The sequence below is a fragment of the Drosophila subobscura genome, chromosome O (genome assembly GCF_008121235.1).
Source record: "Drosophila subobscura isolate 14011-0131.10 chromosome O, UCBerk_Dsub_1.0, whole genome shotgun sequence".
Classification (NCBI taxonomy): domain Eukaryota; kingdom Metazoa; phylum Arthropoda; class Insecta; order Diptera; family Drosophilidae; genus Drosophila; species Drosophila subobscura.
Window position 1 is genome coordinate 17914404 of NC_048533.1, and position 20122 is coordinate 17934525.

The 20122-nt window shown below is 49.7% G+C and overlaps 3 protein-coding genes across 7 annotated transcripts; 1 reads left to right on the top strand and 2 right to left on the bottom strand.

The window, feature by feature from the left end:
• Window positions 1-397: 397 nt before the first annotated feature.
• On the bottom strand, window positions 398-14992 carry LOC117898934 (probable ubiquitin carboxyl-terminal hydrolase FAF). Of its 4 annotated transcripts, none has more exons than XM_034808644.1 (19): window positions 14606-14992; window positions 12658-13547; window positions 11739-11887; window positions 10459-11675; window positions 8488-10389; window positions 7046-8417; window positions 6557-6977; window positions 6185-6500; window positions 5937-6090; window positions 5725-5875; window positions 5356-5664; window positions 5181-5292; window positions 5004-5113; window positions 4586-4937; window positions 4258-4529; window positions 3595-4186; window positions 3042-3521; window positions 2350-2654; window positions 1554-1682 (listed from the first exon to the last, which is right to left on the bottom strand). In XM_034808644.1, exons 2-18 carry the CDS (start codon window positions 13065-13067, stop codon window positions 2361-2363), a joined length of 8613 nt encoding a protein of 2870 aa, XP_034664535.1. In that variant the 5' UTR covers window positions 13068-13547; window positions 14606-14992; the 3' UTR covers window positions 1554-1682; window positions 2350-2360. The 4 variants fall into 4 exon arrangements, with proteins under 4 accessions (XP_034664537.1, XP_034664535.1, XP_034664536.1 ...); XM_034808645.1 differs by having other exon boundaries at window positions 3042-3515; window positions 7046-8420; XM_034808643.1 differs by having other exon boundaries at window positions 7046-8420; window positions 14606-14991.
• On the bottom strand, window positions 2089-19981 carry LOC117898938 (E3 ubiquitin-protein ligase HRD1). Of its 2 annotated transcripts, XM_034808655.1 has the most exons (7): window positions 19464-19981; window positions 19341-19397; window positions 19090-19278; window positions 18125-19028; window positions 17843-18060; window positions 17619-17782; window positions 2089-2260 (listed from the first exon to the last, which is right to left on the bottom strand). In XM_034808655.1, the coding sequence occupies exons 1-7, from the start codon at window positions 19587-19589 to the stop codon at window positions 2104-2106; spliced, it is 1815 nt and encodes a 604-aa protein (XP_034664546.1). In that variant the 5' UTR covers window positions 19590-19981; the 3' UTR covers window positions 2089-2103. The 2 variants fall into 2 exon arrangements, with proteins under 2 accessions (XP_034664546.1, XP_034664545.1); XM_034808654.1 differs by lacking the exon at window positions 2089-2260 and having other exon boundaries at window positions 16863-17782; window positions 19464-19979.
• On the top strand, window positions 15197-16710 carry LOC117898948 (JNK1/MAPK8-associated membrane protein). The gene is made up of 6 exons (XM_034808671.1): window positions 15197-15372; window positions 15440-15573; window positions 15648-15860; window positions 15930-16102; window positions 16160-16294; window positions 16358-16710. The coding sequence occupies exons 1-6, from the start codon at window positions 15271-15273 to the stop codon at window positions 16507-16509; spliced, it is 909 nt and encodes a 302-aa protein (XP_034664562.1). The 5' UTR covers window positions 15197-15270; the 3' UTR covers window positions 16510-16710.
• Window positions 19982-20122: the final 141 nt, after the last annotated feature.

The window sequence follows — 20122 nt, forward strand, 5'->3', positions numbered from 1 at the left end:
ATACTTTTTGTTTGTTTATGAATACATAATTTAAAATTGAGTTCCGTACATCATTTTGCGACTTATGTTGGGGGTTGGGTAAACGAATATGAATACGATTACGATAAACAAATTACACGATGACGAGAACTGAGAAAATGCGATGTGAGTCTGCTTACATTTCGCTTTTATTTTTTGCAACTTAAAACATAATAATTTAATAAATGTTTAACAAATTTCACTTAACTTAATACAAAACACTAATCAATTAAAAATATATATATATTATACTTAGTATAAACAGAATCAAGTTGTTTTCTTTTTGTTTTGTTTCTTTACGCTCGTTTCGCTTTAGTTTTTTAGTCCATTTTGCTCTTGAGTTTATACTGATTTTTTGTTTTGTTTTGTTTTTTCTTTAATTTTTGATTTATATTACGAGTAGCATCCCATTTTACTTGAGTTACGCGATTGAAATATGATTATGGAAACAGAGTTTCAGTGTTCAGTTTCAGTTTTCAGGCGAGAGTGAGAGTATGATAGAGTACGATGGATGCAATTTGGTTTCTTGCCCTAATTCTTCTTACAATCAGCCGATTTCGTGGTGTTTTATTTTGTTTTTTGTTTTCCCCTAGATTGTATTGTAATTTAATTATTATTATTATTATATATGTATTCATTATTATATGGTTTTTGATTTTTCTTTTCTTTTGTTTTGTTTTCGATTAGTATTAAGGTTAGGGGTTGCCTCGGCTTCAATACGTAATACATCATTTTATATACTATATAAATACAATTATATGGTACTGTAAACGTGCAACTTAACGCATCTTAGTATTTATGAGTGTGTTGTGGGGTGTTTTGTTTGTTTGTTTGTTTATTTCTTTCTTTGTTTTATGTTGTCTCGCGTGTGTTTTTGTGTGTGTTCAAGATGTGTGTCTGTCTGTATCATTTCTGCAGTATCTCTGTAGTATCTATATCTGTTGTGTAGCTCTTGTGGTGAAAGGTAATTATAAAGTTCGATAACTAGTAAACACCTTCCTTCCGCGCTGCGTGTCTGGACTCTCGCATCGCTCACACGAGAACGAGTAATATTTGCACTGCTTCTGCAGCCCTTTATCTGTTTTGTTCTGTTAATATCTACGCATTTCGCTCTATAATTGTGTGTGTTTGTGTGTGTGTGTGTGTATGGTGTAATCGTATGTATGTTAACCCCACTTAAGTCTCGTTTTCAACGGCGGGAGCTCCACACTAATATAACACACCCGCACCGTTTGAATTGTCAGGCTGTTTTTGGTTCACTTAACGCTACGGATGCTCCTTCCTCCTAAGTTAATGCTCTCCTTTCTGCTCTCTTTTTATAACTGCGATTACATGTGTTTTATTGTAAAGAACTCTTCGGTTTTCTTGGGTTTCAATTCTTTCATATCCTATCGTTTTTAAATCTCTGTTTTTCAAATATAGTTTTTCTCTATCGCCGTTCCAGCATCTGACTGCTGACCGCTGCTCGAGGGAGCTGTTATCGCTATTGTGGGCGTGCTGCTGCTGATGTTGGTTGAGGCTGCCGTGTCCGCTTCAGCCTTGGGTTTTGTGACCTCTGCAGTTGGGGGTACTGGCACTGCTGTTGTCTCAGGCGCCGACGACTCCTCTGCCGTTTCATAATTATTTTCCTCTGGCTTTCTTCTCCTTTCTTTCCTGCGATATTTCTGTGGAAATCAAAGAGGAATGAAGTTATTAGCAATGCATTTTAATCAGAGTGTGCGGCATTCACTACTTTCTACAGGGTGCTACGTGTCATCAGCGTGTCTGCGCGTGTGCCAAGTAAGCAAATATAACTGCACTTCACTTCACTCTAAAGTGTGTTAGCGAAACAAGTAATTGTATTACGCATACAGCATTAGTTTTGCATCAAAAATTATAGAACACATGGAACGAGACCCATCTCCTAATCTAACGAATGACCCGGTGCAGCCATAGAGCTGAATTTTGAATTTTTTGCTTAACTATTTGGAGATTTACGTACTTATTTTTGGACATTTAAGTTGCTGAAGTCTGGTACTGAATTTGTGCGTTGTTCATGCATCATGCATCCGGCATCCCTGTGTGGTCTATAATCTTTGAAATCATCTATATATTGGACCTATTTGAGTGTAGTATCTGTGTGTTTTGTGGCGGTGTTGTGTGTGGGTGTGTATTTGTGGGAGGTGAGTTGAGGAAGCTTGCAGTTGCAGAACATAAAAGGAAAGCACATGGTGGGGGGCACGGGACACCATCTGCAGCAGAACTCTAAACATAAAATGTGTGTGGGGTTGTGGGTCGATTCGGGTGGGGGTTTTCGATTAAACACAAACTAACGAACGATTCTAAACTAACTTGGCGGCAAATTAAATTAAGCGGCTGGAGGAATTCTTGCTAATATCACCACGTAGTTGTTGTTGCTGTTGTTGTTGTTGTAGTTGTTGTTGTTGCAATAGTTGTTGTTGTTGTTTGGGTTGTAGCTGTAGTTGGAGTTGTGGTTGTTGTTGTTGTTGATGTGACTGTAGTTTCAGTTTCTGTTGTTGCTGTTGCTGTTGTTGTGGCAGCTCCGCGCTCGTCACCTGCTGATGATGATGATGATGTGGGAAAATCACCGGCGGCAGCTTTCCCCCCTTCGTGGCTGTGGTGCGATTGCGTAAGCCCTACAGTTACCGGACGCGGATTTTTTTTTTTTGTTTTGAAGGGGCGAAAGGTAACAACCACAAATCAAACAACGAAACACCGCAAATGGGTGGCAAGAATATATAGAGAAGAATTAGAAGACAGTTACCATGTGTGAGTGGAAAAACATAGAGAAACAGAGGTAGAGATAGAGAGAGAGAGAAAGGAGGGGAGATAGTCAGAGAGATACAGGAGGAGCTGCTGCTGGGGTAGAGTGTATCCTTTGTGTCCTGTTTATGTTTTGGTGTTTCTGTTTATGGTGTTTATGGTGGGGCTGCTGTCTGGCAGAGAACCAATCCATTGGAATGGGGCAGGTGGGACACACTACTTGGCTACCTCTGGCCATCCTCCACGCCAGCTACTCGTACCTTCTTCACAGATGATATCTCCATGTGATCAAGGCTGTTGGTCAACCCGTTTATGTTCGCTGTGTTCTCCACTGTGGTCGTCTCCTGGGCACTGCTCTCAGTCTCGCTGTTCGCCCCGCTGCCAGTCGTCGTGCCGCCCACAGTGGTGCCGCCGCCAGTAGTTCCTCCCGTGCTGGTGGTAGCTGCAGCATTGATGGCAGTGGGGGCCACCGTTCCGAAGGGACTGCTGCCGCCCGTCGATGTGTAGGCCCCAAAGAGCTGGCGCGACAGACGCGGAATGGGATTGGTCTCGATGCGAGTCGGCCACGTAGACTGGTCACTGTTGATTATGGCATTCGGTTTGTTCTCTGGCGTCGGCTCAGTGCCGGACGTACCGGCCTCTGTCTGCACAGTAGTGGGCTGCGGCTGCTGCTGACCCGCCTCCTGCTTGTTCTCCTCCAGATTAGAGTCCAAGTCGGATTCGTTATTCTCATCCTGATCCTGTCAAAGAGCGAACTCGTTAGCAAAAATGTCAAATTTATGTCGGCATACAATTTCATGGAGTAATAATCACCGTCTTCTCGCTAACCTCCTCCGGGCAGAGCTCGTAGGCCATGTTCCAGGTGTTCTTCGCCGACTGCGATCGCTCTAGCATGTAGCCATTGGTGTTGTCGTTGCTCTGTGCTGGCGGCGACCACGAATACGAGTTGTACTGGCACCCGATGCCCCGCTGCCGCTCCAGCTCGTCCTGGAGCCACTCCACTGCGACGCTCCAGTGGCGCGTGATGGTCGGATTTGTGTTCAGCATTTGCAGGGCAATCGGTGACTTGTGGAAGAGCTGCGTCAGACATTTGATGATTTGATACGCGCGCTTCTGGTAGTGCGTCTTGGCCCGATGTATCGTGTCCAGCAGACCCTCCCGCTCTTCGGCCACACCATTCAGGGCATTGTGGATGCGATGGTGCTGCCACGAGTCATCGATAAGCAGGATGTTCAGCAGCAGATCCGTGTGGTGGCGCATATCGTGGCAGTAGGCGAATCCGCACTGCCACAACAGTTCGGTGAGGACGGCCCGCGAGAAGTGCGGATTCTCCCAACTGCAGTACTGAAGCAGCTTGAGGCCCTCTTCGCCAACGTTTGTGTCCTCAATGACCTTCTTGATGTACCTGAAATATCGAAACGGAGAACAAGGCGATTGCAATTGTGGGTTCGTGCTGTCAAAGATGTTTGAGCTTACCCAGTTCTGTTGAATAGAAGGTCCATGCACTCGCTGGACAGAGGTGTTAGCTCTTCGTGGGCCACACTGGAGTCCTTGAAGGGATTGGGCAGGGGAGTGGCCTGAGGACTGCCCGTCTGATTGGAGCTCTGGCACTTGTCGCTCACATCGCTGCAACGCACCAGATGCGACACCACTTGATGGAGCTTGCTGAACTCCGGATGCTGGTACTTGATGGACGGACCAGGCCCATCGTCCAATGCCACCAGCATGAACTGCAGCGGCACATTAAGCTGCAAGCGAAACCATTTAAGAATGATAATCGTTAAAGTGTGCAATTCCTACGTACCTTCAGTAGCTGCTGCTTCTCGCGCGTACCCAGGCCCACGTACATGCTGAACAGACTGAAATAGTGGGGCAAGTGCTTGCCATAGTCGGCAGCCTCGGACTTGAGCAGCCGCAGCACACTGATGAGCACTTGTTCGCACAGATTGCTGCCCTCGTAGCCAATCAGTGGTTCATCGTTAATGGCGAAATGGCAGAAGAACACAACCAACTTGACAAACACGGCGCGCACCTCCGGCGATGGAGCCATTAGTATGTATTCCCCGAGACGCGACGGCGGCGACAGCAGGGCATGATTGGCAAACCATTTGCGCACCAGCGCCGAGGAACGTATGTGATGTGAAAGCGTATCGTACCTGTGAGACACACAAAATTATGCATTTAAAGAGCAAACCACAACTCCTTTGCCTTAGTTCACTCACCATTCAATGACTGGGCCGCGTAGCGACTTCTTCGTGCGAAAACCAGTGTGGAACAGAAACTGTGATGCCAATTGGACGCCCAAAAGAGACAGCTCCTCAGCAGCGGGTGTCTAGAGAGGAAGGAACAGAGTTAGTTCAGGGGAAATGAAATCGATTTCGAATGTTTAGAATACTCACAATCTTATCGCTCCTCGCTGAGGGTATACTACAGCTGACAAGCTTTTTGATAAAATTGAAAAACTCCACGGAGAAAATGCTACGTGAATGCAGAAACCGTATGTTTTGGTGTCTGCAAAAAGGATTAGATGAAAGATCAGCATTTGCATGTACATATATAGCGTAGAAAACTAACCTAACGCTCCTCTCGATGGGCTTGGGCAGTGGCAGTACCATATTCCGGCTTTCAGTGAGCGACAATTGCTCGACGCTTGGCTCGAACGGCACCGGTGTCTGATCGCAGCGAGTGTAGAACAGCATGTAGGCATTCCACCAGCGCTTCTGACGTCTATATTGCATACGCTTTAGATTGTTGTCATAGATCTCGCCCATGTAGTCGCCGCCAAAGCATTGAGCCTTCATTTCCTCATCCTCGTGCATTTTGCATTCGGTTACCTCGCCATCGTCAAACTTGTACCATTGGCATTTGCCATTCGCTGGGTTTCTGTAAAACAAGTGGAGTAGAAGTATAAAGAATACAGAATTGACAAGGATGGTTACTCACTTGGAGAGTATGTAGCTGAAGTAATGACCGCCGGATGCCTGGCCGCTGTGCACCACAATGCCCGTCAGTTCGTATTTTGTTGTTTCAACATTTGTTTGACAATTATCACCCACCTCCACCACTTCGCCCTCGAGCTTAGCTAGGCCAGAAACTAAACGAAAAATGCAATAGATGAGAGTCTTGGTTCGATGCGATATGGAGAATGCACTCACCTGTGTAGGGCTCCATATCCAGGATACGAGGAAATTCAAAATAATCATTAAACTTAATCGCACAGACGCGCTCGTAGTCGTATTCAAAGCGCTTCAATTGTATGGCTAACACGGGTGGCAGCTTCTTCACACATAGCCGCTTAACGGTAACTACCTATACACACAAATACAAAGAGATAAAGAGAAAAATAATTAGTAAGTGTGAGAGAACACAGGGATAGCGCACTGGACTCATCGGTTTTGTTTACTTTTTTATCACATTTATCACAATGGTATGCATCGGCTCCCTCGAGCAGCTCCCCCTTGACGTACTGCTCCAGAGATTCGGTTAATGAGCTATGATTCCTAATATCGACACTAAATACACTAAATGGTTCCTCTTTGGAGTAGCGATGCGGGCACTCTTGACATATCTTCTGATCGCTGAACGATCCACCCAGCGTGGCATTCATCAGCTGCGGCTGTCCCAAAGCCTTCAGTCCCTCGTCGAGGCTCTCGAACAGTGACATAAAGAACTCCACGGCATCCTGCTGCTCGCGCAGATTCACTGGCTCGCCTTGCAACCTACAAAACGAAAAAGGTTCAGTTTGCATTCTTGTCATATTCTTTCTTATTCCCACTTGAAATGCGTCCAGAGACCGCGTGGCACATAGAACTGCAGCGCACTGTGGCCGAGATGGGCGAATATGGCCTGGACATGCTTCAGGATTACCACATGGTAATTCTTGCGCATGGACGTCGACTCATCATCACCGGCGAGTGCGGCCGAAAACGAGACAATCGCCGCTGAGGGCCCCGAAAAAAGGGCCGCACCCAGACTGGCGCTTGTCATCTCGGAATCACCGCTGAAATCCTCGCCATCGTTGGTGGCCGCTCCATGGGCCTTCAGTATACCCACACGCACGGCCGGCACCATATACAGCTGCTGCAGCACCGAGTTCATGTAGCAGGTGGCTCCAGCGTTCTTCAGACCACAGAAACCTTTGATGGGCCTGGCGCCCACCGGCGGCAGATAGTCCCATTCCCTCAGCGGATCGGTGTCTGCCACAAAGAAACAGAAATAAATGGTAAATGGTCATGCATGGAGGGAATTGAATTGATAAACTCACCCGTGCAGACGAAATCAATGAGTGTATTGGTGAGTAGCTTCATATTAGGAACACAGAGCTGGCACAAGGCTATGAGGAGATCGCATGCGGCGGCTATTGTGTGTGGACTACGACAGACGGGCGGTGGTACGGTGTCCTGCCTGAGGGTGCCGTGTCGTCGTAAATGCAGATATTCACGCGATGCCGTAAATAGAAAGTCATCGATCAGCTCGTGTATCAGTTCGTTGAGCTGGGCCTTCGAATCGGGCACCAGGAAGAACATCAGCTCCTTGGCCAAACACAGATGTCCCTCCAGCAGCTCCTCGTGCACCTGTGTGTCCCCCGTTGCCTTTACATTCTCTCGTATCTTCTGCAGCCACTTGATCTCGTCCCCCAGCAGATCCTCGCCAATCTGCAGGGGCCAATTGTAGATGCAACCGTAGGACAAAGTGCGACACAGAACTGAAAAGAACTCCGCGCAAGTGGCCTCGTACTGGGGCACCAGCGTCTTCAGGGCTCTCACCAGCAGATTCACCATGTAGATGAACGGACGTCGGTCGCCGGCGCAGTAGGTGGAGGCGAGGAATAGCTGCTCGGAGGCCACCTGTCGCACGTGTCGCAGGGGATTCTTCAGCACAATGGAGGTGATGAATTTCGCCCAGTTGGCATCGCCGCTGAGCGCCTCATTGGCGCTCGGATTGAGAATGAACGAGATAGTGAGCACCTCGAGGGCTTCCTTGCACATGCTAAAGTCCTGGCTGTCCGGCACGATCACCTCATCCTCAAAGTCACAGCCGTTACTGTTGCTGCCCAAAGCCTGTAAGTTGCCGCATGAGGAGGCCCATGCCAGCTGCACCACCGCCTTGATGGTGGAGATGTCCGGACAGGACCACTGCAGCGTGGAGCTGAAGAGCGCCCGACAGCGTTCGCCCTCCTGGCTGGCGGAGAGCATCTCGCGGGCCAGCATTACCGCCAGCTTGGCCGAAATGGCTCGAAGCGTGCCCTGCGAACTGTTCGGGGTGGTCGAAAAATTCTGCTTGAGTATGTCCACCTGTGAGCGGGCACCGTTATCATAGTCGCAGATCATCGGCTCGTCGCCGACGCGAGACAACACGCTCCCGACAATGTAGAGGAACAGTTTGGCCAGCCGCAGCACACACTGGAAAGACGCGCGCTTCGTGTGCATATCGGCGTTGGGCAGAAAGTTATTCTTGGTCAGCAGCTCCAGCACGAAGTGGGCGCATCCCGAGTGCATCCAGGCGGATTGTATCTGCAGCGCCGACTCTCCCAGCGGCTCCAGGGCGGGTATCAGCAAGCCATGCAGCACACTGAGATTGTACAGCACCTGGGCGGGCGTCGGATGCAGAAACATTTGTTCCGGCGTGCAGCTCTCCTGCTGGAAAGAGTAGAAATTGAAAATATAGTGGAAAAGGGAGAGTAAATATCAATCTTTGAGCACTTACCACACCATCAGTCTCGCCTGCCTTCTCATCATCTGCCGCATCCCCATCCTTAGGGACTGGCGCCTTCTCTGGCACACCCTTGGGCACTCGACACATCAGCTGTAGCTGCCGCATGGTCTGTCTGTCGCAGGGTAGCAAATGCAGCAACACCTTGGCACTGTCCCGAAGGCGACCGTGCTCCAGTTCGCTGCCCAGCTGGTAGAGCTTCAGAAAGAACTCCGTGTACTGGTAGTTCTGCGAGATAATCACACCCGGAAGGGTGCTCTCGGACTCTACGCGCTGCATATCGGGGCAGGGCCGTGGGGGTGAGCCGGTGCTCGAGTCGCTGGAGGAGTCCGGGCTGCTGGCCAAGAGGCCAGTGCCCACTTGCGTGAGTTTGGCGGTGAGGATCATCTTGTCGCGTATTGTGTACTGGTAGAGGGGATTTATCTCGTCGGAGACCTCGATCATCTCCCCGTTGGTGTAGAAAAGATCCACCTTGTAATTGGTGGTGGATGTGCCCTTGATGCGCTTCAGTAGATTCCGCTTGAAGGCCGCCACTGTCTCGTTGCTGTGCGTCACAATTTCCTGGTCATCGATGGGTCGCCCGGTATACTGGAACCGGATGTACAGACTGGTGTTCTTGCCACGCGTCACACGGCTGAGTGGCAGATGGACGCGGTCGCCGCTGAACGAGCGATCGCACTCCTTGATATACTCCTGCAGCACCTTGATGATTCGGCACATCTTCTCGGCTTCGATGAACCGCATCTTTGTGTCCTTCGAGTCGTTCGAATTATCCGTCTGGTGGTTGGGATCGTTCTCCTCTGCCTCCTGCAGCTGCGTGTTGCCCAGAATCACAATGTTGCCGTAGTGAGTGCGCAGTCGGGAGCAGCACTCGCCGATGAACATCTCATGGAACTCGGAAATGTTCTCCAACAAGCGGGGACCCAGTGCGGTGGACACTTCCTTCAGGAGATCGATGGCTTTGCTGGCAATTTCCTCACCGCCGGTGGTTATCACACGCCATAGATAGTCCTTGCCAATGAGATCCTCGTTGTCCAGTATATAGCCCCGATGGATGGCCTTCAGCTTGTCCTCCTTCGAGTTGACGGCCTTGAAGAACCGCTCGAAGCACTTGATGCCGCTCTCGGTGAGCAGATGCGGATCCAGCTGCAGGATATTGTTCTCGAAGAAGTCCTTGTTGATGCCTGGATCTAGATCCGGCTCTTCGCCCATCAGTTTGCCGAACCAACGGAAACACTCCTCACGATCCGACGGAAACACCGCGCTCACCGCCAGACAGTGCCAGATCTGTTTCGCCTGATCGGCGCACAGCCACAGCTGCCCGTCCTTCAGCAGGAACTTGAGGAACTCGAGGCGCTCCGAGATTTGCGCCTGATGGGGAAACCGATTGTCAATCAGTATCGCAGCGGGCTCCAGGCCAGGCGTCTCGGCCACCAGCTGGCGCACCTTCTCCATGTACGCGGTGAGGCTGTTGGTGACCAGAATGACCAGCGAGTAGTCGTTCTGCAGTCGTTCGATCACCTGCTGTCGATTGGTGGACGTCTGCGTGCGCGGCGCATGACTGGGCGTCGTGTCGTACAAACAGCAGATGTCACGGATCAGCCGGAGCGCAGGCAGCACCCACGAATCGCCAGCCTTTAGCTCGCCTACGCACTTGTCCAGCCAAATAGTTTTCTGGGCATCGCGCTCCTGAGAGCAGCTATAGTCAAGGATCTTGACATGCGCTCCCAAGGCCTGGTCGAGCACCTCTGGCGGCACCTCCTGGCTGTGGGCCAGCGTCCAGAACAGCTTCAGCACCTTCTGGGCCATAACACCGTTCTTATCGTCCTCGGCCAAGCGACGGATAAGCTCCAGCAGACGCTCTCGCTGCCGCTTGTTGGCCGTCGTCATACTGGCCTGCAATGCAAAGACAAACAAAAACATAATCAAATATCTTAATGGGAATATGTTTCGCTTGAGACTCACCTGAAACGCCTCAAAGAGATGATCCAACTGCTCGGGCGTGAAATCCCAGGCAAGTTTGGCCAACAGATCGTGCACATTCTTAACGATGGCCTCATGCTTGCCCGCCTGGGCACGCCACACGGCATCGAGATCGTCCAGCGTTAGGGCCTGCTCTTTGATCAGGAAGCGTATGATTTTCTCTAGCTTTTCCACGTACTGCGGCTGATGCAGCGAGTCTTTGAGTACTATGCCCAGGACATCGGATGCCTTGATCCACTGGGCCATGCGCTCCGCCGTCAGCCAGTCCATCTCATCCTCGGGCAGGGAGTGTGGCAGTGGTTGAGAGCGATGTGAGTAGTAGGCCACCGAGGAGAGAACCTTATTGATCTCGTTCAGAGCATTCATTTTGCCATTGAAACTGGACACCTGCAGCAGGCGCAGAATCATCTTGAGGCGGAACATCTCCAGGTCGCGTATCAGCTCCTCCTGGCCGGACAGGCGACTGGCCAGGAAACGTGCGGACTTTACAATCCCATTGATATAGTCGTTGCGCCCCTCGGGCTTCACCTCGCGCTTCAGCTCTTCATCGGTGAAGCTGTCCAGCAGATCGAGGACCACATTCCAAGTTGGCATAAAGTACTTGGCAATGGTGGCGGGTGTCAGGAGCTCGTGGCACTGGCCAAATGGCCGCAAAAGGCTGTGTATCAATGCCAGAGTTAAGCGATTGTCCTGCCCGCCATCCTCGCCGCTGCCACCCTCGCTTCCACTCTTGATGGTCGGCACCTTGTTTTGGTTACGCTTCAGCAGCTCCAGGCCCTTGTTGAATCGCTCGAGCAGATTGTCGAAGCCACCCAGCTGGCCGAAGCGATTTATGAGATCCACGAGCCAACCGCGTGCACTCTTCGGCTCTGGCGGTGGCCTCGCGTACATCTTGTTGCTGTCCAGCTGTCCCCAGATGCAGTCGGGCGTCGCAAAGCATTCCGGCTGGCGGGCCGCATTGAATGCATTGAACTTGTTCTCCGGATCGAACACAATGGCCAGCAGATCGAGCAGGTAGGGATTGTCACGCTGCATGTGTATGGCAATGAGATGCAACAGCTTGCCGCAGGACACCAGGATGCAATGATGGATGTTGTACTTCCACGAGTTGACAGCCTCATCGGTTAGGATCTTCGCAAACGAAGTGCTCAGTCCATTCCGATAGAACTCCACACACGGCTCGCAGTCATGATCCACACCTGCATCGAAAATCGGCAATTAAATTGTTGATTAAATCCTCCTCGCACGGTTTCGTGACTTACCGGCCAAGGTCAGCTCGATAGCTGCATTCAGGAGCACCTCTAGTTCCTGCTCGGGCAGTACGGGCACCACCCATCGCGGATTCGATATCTTTTGGGTCAGCGATCGCAGTTTGGTTGTGGGAAACGATGATATCAGCTTCTCTGGTGGCCTGGAGACGAGAAAACCGACCAAACAACAAATTATGTGTGACGCTCGTGGCTTTCATTTTATCAACAACAAAAAAACAGCTGATAAGATTGAGTATCTCTCGCTCGCTCTCTCTCGCTCTCTCAAAAGAAACGAACGATTGGGCGAACAAATTTATAAATAGTTTTCTGACTATCTCGTAATAGAAAATGAAAGAGAGGCTTTTCTTTTGCACAAACGTAATTATTGTGTTTCTTTGCTCGGCCCTTTGTTTATGATTCGTGATACCAGTTTATGGATGTATTCGCGCACACAACGACACGAGTGCTGGCTCGAACGGAAATATTTGTTTGCCTTTAGAAGCTGTTTGCTCAGATCGGACAACGGACAAGCAGACAGGTGTGTGTGCAGTATTACAATGCGTTTATTAGCATTTATCTATTAATTGACTCGAGAGAGAGCATATTTTAATGAAATTATTAATCGCAGAGTTTGTGGAGTGAGCCCAACCCTAGACAAATAGCGAATGCACACGGGTATGGGGATGGGAATGCTGCGCAAAAGTAAACAGAGAACGGAGGCCTTAAGTTAGGCCAGGCGAAGGGCAGGGGTGAATGGAATACGCGAAAAACAAAAAGCACTTTTACTGCTACTTCTGCTTCTACTTCTGCTTCTACTTCTGCTCTAATTAAGTGCAATAAACTACGCACTAAACCTCTACTCGTTCGCTCCTTCCTTTTTTCCGCTAATTGGGAGCAATCATGCAAAGCTCCTCCGGACACGCCCACTTACACTATTGTGACAATGCTTTCCACACTGCTGACCGACGACGATCCGACTACATTGTCAGCGTCTGCACTTGTGCTGGCTGGCGTTTGCTCCTGATTGTTGCCTCCGCCTCCGCCGCCGCTGCTGCTGCTGCTGGTGGTGTCCATGCCACCTCCGGCAGAGCTACCACCTCCGGCGCTGCTTCCCGCACTGCTCGGCACGCTCGATGTCGTGACTGGGACAGTGCCTGAGCCAGTGACAGTTCCCGTTCCCGTACCAGCTCCTCCAGTTGTCCCCATTCCCGTCATGGTACTCTGAGCTGGACTCGTAGTGGTGGTGGCTGTTGTAGTTGTGGTGCCAGTGCTGGTGGTGGAGGTGCTGCTGCTGCTGCTGGTCGGCTGTCCAGTGGTTTGCCTGCGCGTATCGAACGTCATTGTGGTTGTTCTTGTTGCGCTGTGGCTGCCTTAGCAGCGTCTTCGTTGTCGTCGTCGTGGGTGGGGCGTAGACGTGAAACGGGGCTGAGCAAGGGGTGGGGAACTGGGAACTCTAGTCCTAGTGGTGATTGGAATCCTACTGCAGTCTGCACTGGGCGGCTATTTGGCTTTTGGTTGGCTATGGCAGTCCTGGGTTTAGTTTCCGTTTCCGTTTCTGTGTTGCCTGTCGTCTGGTTAGCTATTTGAGGCACTGCTGGTCGAGACAATTCGGGGGGCGGCTCCCGGGATGGGTCCCGGCTGCGGGCCGCGAGCTGCGGGCGGATGGGCGGCTTGTCTCTTTTCTTATTGTCCTGCTTCAATCAGAGCTATAGCCCCGTGCGCGCTCGTGTGTATGTGTGATTGCACTGCTTTTCGCGGCGCGTTGCGTTTAGTTTACATATTCCTTCACAGCAGCGGTCACAATTTGCAAAAATCTATAAACTGCAACGAAGTAAAAAGAAGAAAGAAGCAAATAAATACAGGCGCACAAGGGAGACCGAAAAAGCACACACGAACACGCACACACACATACAAGTAACACTCGCGCACGCACCAGCGTGTATGTGTATATTTTCATTTGACTGTGTATGAGTGTGCATGAGTGCAGTGTGTATGTATGGGTATAGCGACTTGGCACGAGAGCCTTTTGGGTTGGAATATGAAAAATCAATATTATTTAATAGACGGGAGCGTGGAGCGAGCAGCAAGCGCCAAATAATGCTCCAAAAGCACACAAATATTGCTCTCCCTCTCCATAGCTCGCTCGCTCGCTTGGTCGGGTCGGTGTCGGTCGCTCACCGCTCACTCACACACACACTCACGCACCGCCGAATCAGCCGCTGCGGAAATGTGTACGGGTGTGTGAGTGAATTTAATTTAATGTTGTTTTTGTTTTACGCTGCTCTCTTCCTCACTATCTCTCCCTCTCTGGTTCTTATTTATTTATTGTTTTTTTGTGTGTTTTTAGGCAAACAAAGAACATTTTTTCTCCCGAAAATTACATCACGTCGCTGTCCTATTCCACACTCCCTACCCTCACACACCACCCCCCCTTGCCAACACACTACGCTCACCCGGCTACATTCACATCCTTATTCGGAATGTCGGTCGGTGGGTGGGGGGTGGTGAAAATAACTACGCACAAAGATTTCAAATTTTAAATGCCCCTCCGCCCCACCATTTGTTCGTTCTCGACTCCCCACGACAACTGTGCAAAGATACAAAATAAAATTAATATGTTCTACTGCCCATCGGGCCAACGATGGTGGGGGGCTGCTGGTGGCAGAACTTTGCTGGGGCGGAGGCGAGGCACCAACATGCATGTAATCGCAATAAGTATATCATTATTTCACTTTTGGGTTCCAGGACACACTTTCGGAGATCACTTTCCATTGTTTTTCAGACGTTTTTCCGTTTTTCACATTCACAAAATATATACACATACACAGGCCACACATATTTATTTGCGAATCGAGCGAGCGCACAGTCACACAACTCACCCATTTTTTCCTATTCACTTTGCGTCCCAATTGTTACCCCTCTTGCACTATTTGGGCGTATATATCTAACACTTAAATTTGGGTCTTAGAATTTTATAGTTGCACACTCGAAATGTTTAGAAACTACTTTTTGCGAATTTTTTTCTGGCCCCCTAAGCTCACAAATCAGCCGGCCAATAGACAAAATGGCGTCTGCTTTGGTGTCGTTTTATTCGAGAGTACTTGCCAGTGCTCTGGATGTGTTTAGCGTTAGTTGATGGGCTCTGCTCCTCCCACAACTAGTTTAATTGCATTGCAAGTGCAATATTTCGTTAGATTAGTGTATTTTATTTATTTTCTTTGCTAGAGTTGTGCAGTTCAGGTCTGAACTAGTGTGAACTGAGCTAGTTCAATAAGTGCTTTTCTGCAGTGTTGGCAACCGCGTCGCAGCAAATTATCATCGTCAAGTGTTGTATGCCGTTAAATGACATCTACATTTTACACAAGATCTGCAACGCGAAGAATGATTGTGGTATTTAGTACAGGGCAATGCGGGCATATTGAGGTATATTTAGTTGATATTTTCACGGTCCCACTGAATCCACACACACATACACTCGAATGTGGCACACGCATAGGCAAGTGGCTTTGTTTATTTTTTGTGCGAACCTGGTGGTTCTATAAAAATGTACGACGCTTTGGAACGATGCCCGGGCGCCTACTGTGGACGATCGCTGCTTGCCAATGACACTTGGAGCCAGTGCGGTGTCTGTCCCCGAGGATCACGGGTGTGTGACCAATGTCGTAGACCTGCAGGGACTGCAGTTGTATATTTTTATACGGCCCATTTTGCAGGTGAACGAGAGCTATGCCTGTTCGCCATGTCGCGACGAATTGAGCACATATTCGTGGCTATATCTGGGCTTTATGACGATGCTGCCGCTCATGATGCACTGCTTCTTCATTGACATGGATGCCAAGGACCGCAAGTGAGCAAACGCCTCTACGGATGGAATGCGATGGGATGGGTCTTTGCAGCAGCTATAATCTGTGGCAATTTCAGGTTTTCCCGGAAGCAGCTGATCCTAACAGCCAGCGCGTTTGTGGAAGTAGCCCTGTCTGCCATTTTGGCCACCCTGTTCATGGAGCCGGTGTGGGAGTTCCGATTGTATGCGTGCGAGGTGCGCAAGCTCACCGACTGGTACACGTTGTTCTACAATCCCAGTCCCAACTATGAGGCGCGCGTCTACTGCACCCAAGAGGCTGTCTATCCGCTGTATGTACACGAACTCTAAAAGCTCTTTTTAATACCATAAACTATATACGTTTCTGTTTCATCGTGTAGGCAAACTATTGTGCTGGTCTTTTACTTTCTGTGTTTGGTCAACATGTTTCTCATGCGCCCCGTCGTCTGCAAACTGTTGGATGTGCGTGGCAAAAGCAAAGCGCCCATTTACTCGGCCCTCTACTTCCTGCCGTTGCTCACCTTTGTCCATGCCCTGGGTTGTGGCTTGATTTGTGAGTGTAGCTATCTCAAACGAACAAAAAACCAGGATAAACATCATTGCTTTACAGATTACTCGTTTCCGTATCTGAGTGTGGCCATTTCTATGGTGGCCAATGCCATACACTATTCCCTTAAACTGGATCAAACCCTGAAGGCACTCGTCTGTTCCTCAGTGTGGGAGTTGAAGAATGTGGTCATCATTTGTAAGTAGAATCTTCCTTTGAGTTTAACTATTGAAATATTCAATTTGTTGCTTGTTCTTGCAGCTGTGCATTGGCTTTTGTTGGCTTACGGGATATCCTCGCTCAACTATCACTATGCCTTCCTATGTCTTGTGCCGTTTCCAACACTGTTCTACATACTGACCGTTCGCTTCACCGACCCTGGCGAGTTCCGGGAGCTGGAGTCGCGAATTTGATGCGGCAATGTGCAAATGCAAATCTTTCATACCCGCGGGGCCAGACGGTCGACTGTTGTTATCTATGTGTAGCGTGTAGTATACTGTAGTGCCGTGCCTGTGCGTGTGCGTGTCATTTAATTTATTTTTGCACTTAGTTTGTACGTAAATAATAGTTAGAGTTTAAATATATTTATCGGTAATTGTAACGCCCATTATCAATTCACGTTTCGTTTTTTTAATTATATTTCACATTAATTATACACATATAGTAATATTAAATACAAATCATCAGTTTTCCCATCTCTAAAATAGTTTTTACACAATATATAGTATTGCTACATATTGAATTTTGGATGCCGCACAGCGCTGCAATAAGATCTCGTTCCATCCATCCTTCTCCTTCCACATGTGCATGCGTGAGGTGGGGTTGGGGTGAGGGAAGAGGTGTTTGTGTGTGTGGGAGGGTGGGGTGTGTGTTGTGGCATCGTAGTCGTCGTAGTCATTATATTTATATTTCCAAATCGCAAGCCATACAAAAGTAACAGAGTCGAGAAACAGGAGGTTCCAAGGAAGAAGAGCACACAGAAATGGGCAGAGCGTATGAAAAGAACAAAATCAATATACATATATCCCATCCGTTTGAATATAAAATTTGTTTCGTTTTTGGTGGATGGCATTGGAGGCAGACTGGAGGTGCTATGTTCATCAGATCTGCATGTTGTCGCTGCGGCTTCTGTCGCTGCCGTTGCTGCTGCTGCTGCTACTGCTGTTCGTTTTGAGTTCAGTTCCCCTGGGAATCGCTCTAATCAGTTGTCGTCTTTTCGCTGCCATTTGCCGCTTTGTTGTTATCCTGCAAGAACTTCAAGCGCCGCTCTCGCAGCTCATTCAATTTGGAGGAGTTCTCATCGGCCTCCGCCTCGGCATTGCCTAGGCTCACAGTTTTTGTGGCCGTGCTGGGTACATCATCCTCGTCAGCGCCCAGATCCTCAATAGTCACTTTCTCTACACCATTGCCAGCTGCGACCACGGCCACACCAGCAGTAGTCTTAAGCTGGCGAGCCTCTTCCTGCTGGTTCCTAGCTGCCGCCGAGGTACTGGGCATGTCATACACCGATGACGATGAAGACTCAGCTGCAGCTGCAGGACTTTCTGTTGCGTCACCTGTCGCTGGAGGTGCAGCTGGAGTGGCTGTTGAGGGCCCTGCAGCTAGCTGCAAGCGTGCCGTCAGTGTCTGGTACTGGTTCATCATGATCCCCACCGAGTCCAGCATTAGATTTATGTTTCCCAGCAACTAAAGAGCAACGAAAGTGCGTTAGACCCAATGGAAGTTAGCCACAGAGACAGAGCTTACCTTGAGGCGCTGCTCGATATGCTTGCGCTGGTCTCCCTCCATGGCGCGCAGCTCATCATCGCTGAGTGTGGATAGATCCTGGGGCATGGGCGGTGGCGGCAGGGGTGGTGGGGTGAAGTAGGCAAATTGCGGCGGCATCATGAATGGCGATAGCATGGGCATGGGTGGAATCGGCGGTCGAGGTATGGCAAGGTTGGGCAATCCATTCGGCAAGCGATCTAAGGGAAACGTTTTTTGTAGCGAATCTAACTTGGTGGAGGGCAGAGCAACTCAAAAACTCACTGGCTTCGGCGAAGAGTTCCGTGAAACTAGCTGGCACGTTGACTCCACCTGGCCGCCTGGCTCGTCCCAGATTCCCATCGAGGTCCAGGCCAGCTGCCGCTGCAGCCACAGCAGCCGCCACAGCATTGGGATCCTCGGTTCCTGCCGGCGGCGCGCCGCCAGCACCTGCGGCAGCATTAGCCACAGCTGCACCACCAGCACCTCCAGCAGCAGCAGCAGCAGCTGCAGCAGCATCGTCGGCTGCTCGGGGCATGGCCACAGAGTTGATTGCCGGAGTGCGCAAAATGTTGAGGCGACATGTGGGACAGGTCTGCTGGCGCTGGAACCACGAGCGCAGGCAGGTGGTGTGGAAAATGTGGCCACAGGGCAGCTTCTTGGAGTGATTGACCATATCCTCGCGACAGATGATGCAAATGTTGTCGGACAGGCGCAGCTCCTCGGGCGTGGCATCCGGATACAGTGTGTTCATGTTGCGTATGGCCCGTCGGGACATGATGACGTCGTTGAGAGCCTTCCGGAAATTGCGTATGGTGAAGAACATGGGCCGGAACACGAACATCGGCAGGGCATAGATCTTGGCCATGATAACCACGAACAGCAGATAGAGCACCACTTTGATCAGGCCAATCACCAGTTCGGTGTACAGCAGAAACACTGCCTTGTTCTCCCAGGGCGTGTCCGTGCGCATCTCCGCCGCATGCAGCACATATTTAATGGTCGTGCTGGCGATGACCGTCAGCAGGATCGCATACTCAAAGCCAAAGACCAACTGCACTGTAGGTCCTCGCACCAAAGTCGAATTGTAGGCGTGTATGAGCAGCAGATAGTCGAGAATACCCAGCATGGTCAACAGGCTGCCGACGCGTATGTGAAACAGCCAGCCGAGTACTGGCGAGCGCTCCATCTGAAAGAGAGAAACGAAATTAGTGGGTGCAATGTAGGGGCGTCCGAATCCTCTGCCTTACATAGTCCACGCGCTCTTCGGCCAGCCAATGGAATGATTTGAGAAACAGCAGCACCGTAAACAGGGCCACAAAGCGTGGATTGAAGTCATCTCGGAACACGGTGAAGGCCAAACAGGTCTCGGTGAGTGCATACCAGAAGCGTTCCAGCAAATGCTCAAACTCAGCCGCACGCAGCGTTCCCAGAAATATCTGAAAAATAAATTGGCATCACTGATGGTCCGATCATTCCGGCATTAAAGTAGAGCACCCACCTTGCGCAGCAGTTTACCGAACATGAAAACAATCACAAAGAACTGGATGTAAATCACCTGAAATGGATGGATGGGAGACTTAAGAATCGGAGAAGTGGTGACTCCAGGGTAGGTTTTACTTACTGCCATGGATGCATTGGATTTGGTGATGTAGACGACAGCGGGATAGAACTGCTGCTTCTGGAAATATGCATTGCCAATAACGGCGCTGGTCAGCGCCATGCAGACCGATGATATTAGCAGCTGCATGTTCTCGCTGTTGGTCGCAAAGGCAGCCAGCTGGCTGATTGTTTCGAGGAAGATATTAATTTTGGCTGCCGTTGGTTACTGCTGTTCGGTGTTGTTTTTGTTTTATTTCCTATTGTAAATATATGTGGAGCAGCTCCGCTCTTCCCTCCAGCAGTGTCTTGCGAGGGGCTGACTGTGTTTCAGGCTGGTCACAGAGACCCGACTCGGTCACAGGCACGGCACTATTGAAAAGGTCGCCGTCTCTCTATTTGAAGCTGGAATTTAGTTGGGTTTGTTAGCCGAACGAACTGGGTTGCTTTGCCATCTAATTTTTCTATCCTGGAATTGTGAGTGGTTGTGCTTTAGTAGCGTATTTATATTTTTATTTTTAACTACCGATAATTACACGTAGTACGTACCTAACAGTGTGACCGCGGATTTTCGATCAAATATACCGCAAGACCCTCAAAAATATACCAACATATAGCTCTCATTTGCAAAATATACCGTAAATCTTGAATAATTTTCCTCGATTTAATATTAGCTAGGATTCA